The sequence below is a fragment of the Cystoisospora suis genome (assembly GCF_002600585.1).
Source record: "Cystoisospora suis strain Wien I chromosome Unknown contig_9071, whole genome shotgun sequence".
NCBI lineage: Eukaryota > Apicomplexa > Conoidasida > Eucoccidiorida > Sarcocystidae > Cystoisospora > Cystoisospora suis.
Window position 1 is genome coordinate 519 of NW_027161849.1, and position 5,062 is coordinate 5,580.

General features: G+C 43.2%; 2 protein-coding genes across 2 annotated transcripts; one reads left to right on the top strand and one right to left on the bottom strand.

Moving 5' to 3' along the window:
- The first annotated feature begins 1 nt into the window (after position 1).
- CSUI_010964 (uncharacterized protein) lies at positions 2-2,000 on the top strand. The gene has a single exon (XM_068071065.1). The coding sequence runs from the start codon at positions 34-36 to the stop codon at positions 310-312; it is 279 nt and encodes a 92-aa protein (XP_067916958.1). The 5' UTR covers positions 2-33; the 3' UTR covers positions 313-2,000.
- A 1,055-nt stretch (positions 2,001-3,055) lies between these two features.
- Positions 3,056-5,029, bottom strand: CSUI_010965 (nucleoside diphosphate kinase). The gene is made up of 2 exons (XM_068071066.1): positions 4,580-5,029; positions 3,056-3,556 (listed from the first exon to the last, which is right to left on the bottom strand). The coding sequence occupies exons 1-2, from the start codon at positions 4,887-4,889 to the stop codon at positions 3,396-3,398; spliced, it is 471 nt and encodes a 156-aa protein (XP_067916959.1). The 5' UTR covers positions 4,890-5,029; the 3' UTR covers positions 3,056-3,395.
- Positions 5,030-5,062: the final 33 nt, after the last annotated feature.

The following is a 5,062-nucleotide window of genomic DNA, read 5'->3' on the forward strand; positions in this document are numbered from 1 at the left end:
CCTTTTTTTTCTTTCTGTCTCCTTCAATTAACGATGAAGACGAAAAAGAAGAACTCCTTCTTTTCAAAATTTCTCTATGATCGAGGCGTACATTTAGCTCCATTGATAACGTGCATTGAGACAAACCAAAACATACAAGAAGAAGAAGGTTGTGTCAACATGACTCGAGAGAGACCTGTGATGATAATACTAATAATCCTACTAAGGAGGGGTGTACCCATGTCTCCGGACAAGGAGAGAAATGAACAAGGCGGGGAAAGGAGAGTCAATGAGAGAAAGAAAGAAAGAAGAAAAAGGTATTGGGAGACCTGAGAAGGAGAGAAAAAGAAGAGCTGGAAGAAGCTAACAAGAAAGAAAGAGTTTGTCCATTTGAACTTTAAGAAGAGAGAGAGTTCCTAAGAGATCTGTCTCAGCAGAGCAGGCAGGAATGAAGTGCTATCAAAGACGAAGGTACAGATGTTGTGGTGTATATACACTCGAAGAATCGGCTCAAGAAGAAGTGGTAGTAGTAGGAGTAGTAGTCGATGTTGGTAGGGTTTTTTTCATTCGTTGCATGTAGGCGTGTGATGTATTTGAAAAGAATACGTGTTCCTTCATGTGTCTTTTCTTTCTTCGTCCGTCGATGGTGTGTTTCTTCCGAGATTTGTTCTCCTTCTTCTATCGATGGGGGATTGTAATGTCAGTGAGTCTTTCCAAGCAAAAGAGACAGACACTATGGCTAGCTAGTTCGTCGCTAGCTGAATACAATCGACATAGTGTTATCCCGATGATACACCTGAGGAAAGCTCCAATACCGGTTCCCTTCCTTCAGTAACGGGGAGACTGGATGGCTTTTCTTTGGAATTCGGAGAGCGAGAAAGAATCCTGGACGTCGATTCATGACGTCGATACTGATAAAGAAAGGAAAAGAAGGTGTCCCTCTTTCAACTATAAGCCTGCGGCATTTCTCTTTTGAAGTTTCTGTGTCTCTCAATGACGAGATAGATTACCGAGAAAGACGTAGATAGGTAGATTAAAAAAGGGTATAAATGCGCAGCTACAGGTAGAAGGACTGGGGAAGACAGACGGAGATACAGGCATATAGATAGCTGGTAGATACAGATAGAGCGAAGGTTGACGTAGATAGATAGTTAGATAGATAAATAGACAGGTTGTCTACATAGATAGAAGGCGTAGATAGATCAAACATAGATATACCCAAATAAGTAGAGACATTCTAGATAGATGAGAAAGTCTATCAAAACAGAGAAATGCCAGGCACACGTGAGTAGACAGACAGAGAGATTTGCCTCGGGAGAAGGAAAGTGAAGTGTGGAGTTTGGATCAAGTGAATGGAATCTTCTTTTTTCAATCACCTTTAATAGAGTCGACTCATTTATACCTGTCCTCCACCGCTCTATGGAAGAGGAAGGAAAGAGCAAAGCAAGAAATCTCGACATGCAGCGAGGCGAAAAATGACCCGCTGTATCTACAGGTGTCCTGCATGTGGTACCACTTCGACTGTGATAGTCGTAGATAGGAAGAGAATACGTAGTGGGTATCTAGGAAGAGACTACGTGGATGTCCATCTGTCTGTTTAGTTATCTCTCTATTTCTATAAATGAATGGATTTATAGAGGAGTGTGGCGATGAGGTTTCTACATTTTGATAATGCATGCCTTGACATATCTATTCATACGTCAGGTGTATGTACAGGCACTTCGCATGCGTTAATCGAGTGGGAGTTAGATCGTCTTCCTCTTTCTCTTGTTCGTCGTGTCTGTATATAAAACAGCATGCACTTCACATTTCTCTCTTTCTTCTTTTCTCCAATTTATCGACGTTTGGGTTTGGAGATATGAGAAATACATGTGAACTACAAGAGCTTAGTTCTTTGTCTCTTGCTACTTCTCTCTCTCTCTCTCGAGTGTATTTCATTCCCTTCTATCTTCTTCCTGTCGTCTCAGGTTCCTTTATGAGGAGTCTTTCTTTATCGTAATCGACCTTCTCAGACTCTCGCTATGTGATATTTCTTTATCTATCTTCCTACCTTTTCTTCAACAAGAGAATCTCTACAACTCCTGAGACGGGGAAGAGAGCAAGGAGACAGATAAATCGATCGCAGGTCTCTCATCCTTCTCTCCACGTACTGTCACTCGTTGACTCCTGCTATCTCCAAGTTCAAGCGTTCTCTTCACTACTACCGCGTTATAGAGATAGATGTCTGTCTACACAGCATTCCTCCTCTATACATGTAGACTCCTCTACAAACATATATATAAACACTGTGGTGTATATACATCTATCTCATTGGTGTGTACTTGTCAAGATAGATACTAAGCTTGCCGACATCGATGAGGCTGAAGTGTCGTTGTCTATGCGAACTCTTGTTCTACGGTGTGTGTCTCTACCTACCTCCCTATCTATCTATCTATGTATGTATATCTATCTATGTATATCCATGTATGTATATTTATGTATAAGTGTTGTATGTATAAATATATACGTCTGATGTATCTGTTTGCGTTTCTATTACACTTCTTCTTTTCATCTTTCACAGGTATCTAGCCAAGGTGAAGGGGACAGAAAAGAAAAGTACTGCCTACCTACGTACCTACCTATCTCTGTCTCTTTCGATATGACTTTCTTGAAGGTGTTGCTGATCTTCCTCCTTCATGAATACAAGGAAAGACTTCTCTCTTGACTAATCGTCCACGGAGAGAGAAAGAGAAACAAAGAAATTCTCAGTATCAGGGACTTCTATCGATCGATCTTTCTCTTCTCTGTGAGGGGCCGCTGACTGAATGAGGTGTTGGATAGCTCGCGAGAAAGCAAGAAAGAACCGTGTGCCACTTATGCGTATGACTCCAATTTTCTCATCTATCTTTTCCCTGTATGTGATCTTATTCTGGACTTTCTCCTTCGTCATCTTCACGTTGATCTCTTGCCAGTCCATGTATGTAGGAGGTGTGCGTTGTGTACATCCACCGGAGAACAAGCGAGAAGGCTTCGCTCAAAGATGATAGAGGCCTACAGACCATGAACTAAACACGTCCATACATGCATTCCTCCTCTTAGCCACAAACAAAGATCGATTTTCTTCTTCTCTTTCTCAATGGAGAAGAAGAGCAAACCAAGACAAAACATTTACCAAGGCTCCTTCTCTTCTATGAAGACCAAGATACCCAACATCTCTCATCCATGTATGTATACACCTCATTCTACCTATCCCCCATATCTCTTCAAGTAGATATCTCTCTATACCGCCCTATCCCCCGACACAGATCCATAGATACACCGACAGATGGGAAGAGAAGAGGAACCGACCGATCTATCCCAAGAGCCATAGTATTGACAGATAGACAGACAGATGAATGGAGAAGAGAAATCTTTTATATCCCTCCTAGATCAGGAGCCTAGGGCTGTTCGTACACCCACTTGGCCTCAGCAGGAGTCCACTGGCATAGCTCTTCAGGGGTAAACCAAAGGTTAATCTCTTTATTCGCACTCTCCACGCTATCAGAGCCATGCACTAGGTTCCTTCCTACGTCGATACAGAAATCTCCTCGTAAAGTACCTGCGCCAGAAAGAAGATGAAAAGACACACGCAGAGGAAAGAGAAAGAAAATAGCTGCCTCATCTTGGGGATACAAGACAGAGACTCAGTTAGAAAGGGGTGCGTCCATTCTTCAATCTCTCCAGAAAGAGAAAGCTTGTTCTTTTTGCCCGTCCCTTGCAAGCCCTTCTACATCACGAGAGATCTAGAGATATATAGATAGATAGATAGATCTATGTAGGAAGGCAGGTCTCGAAGATTTCTCGATGTAGAGAGATGCGTGTGTGGATGGGTTTGGGTAAGGAGAGAGACGGTTTCAATGACTACACAGGAGGGAGACGAGACAGGGAAGATAACAAGAAGAAAAGAACAACGGACTTGAGAGTTCTATCTATGCAAATAGATACAGCAAGAGAGAGATATAGATATAGATGTATGATAAGCTCATGCAGACAAGAGGTAGAATGAATGGACGGGACTTAGCGAGTGTTCGTATGTAGGAGGAGGGTGTAGAGTCATATAGACGTTAGAGAACAAAGACAGCAGACGAGAGTAGAAACGAAGACAAGAAAGAAGAAGTGAGTCCGTAGGACAAGGGATGAAGCTGTTCTATCTTCTCTTGATCTTTTCTTTTTATTCATTCAAGAGAAAGAAACCGAAACAAGAACTTCAAACACACCACCACTCATCAGCTATTGCTCGTCATTCAAGTGTACATACACCATACATACATCTGTCTGATACATGCACATACACTCGAAAACGAAGAGTCAACACACCATGACAACTCTCCCCTATCTCTCAACCCGCCTCTCTCCCTTCTAATCACCTATCTGTCTATCTTCTGTCTTCCTCTTTTTCCATCAGTCTATCTCTCCATCTCCGTGTCTCCTTACTATTATAATCCGCCCTCCCACCTGCTTTCACGCGTCCATCCCCATTCATCGATCGATCGACCACTTCCCTCTTATCCCTCCTCTTCCCTGCCACGTTTCATTACCTCGGACTAACAGGATGTATTTACCTTGTCGTTCTGTTTCTTACCAGGGTTCGATTCCAGGGGTCGAGTCTCGCCAAGCATTCTCCTTCCCTGCTTTACCACATCCATGCCTTCCCAGACCATACACACCACAGGCCCAGAGGTCATGTAAGAGATCAAGCCTGGGAAGAAAGGCTTTGTCTTAAGATCTGAGTAGTGTTCCTCGAGGAGTTCATGTGAAGGAGACTTCATCTTCAGTCCCACGAGCTTATAGCCGCGTTGCTCGAATCGCTTGAGAACTTCATGAACTAGGCCTCTCTGGACGCCGTCAGGCTTCACCATGATGTACGTCCTCTCTTGATTTGACGGCGCCATCTTGAAAGACGAGAGAAAGAAAAGAGCGGCGATTGATGAAAGAGATAAGAAAAAAGTGAAAGGAGTTGCGAGAGAAAGCAAGGAAAGTGAAGGATGGATGCCGTGGTAAGCTGTTGGACGTGAGGTCTGGTCGAGAGGAGGAAAGAGAGGGGGGGGGGGAATGGGTGTTAGGA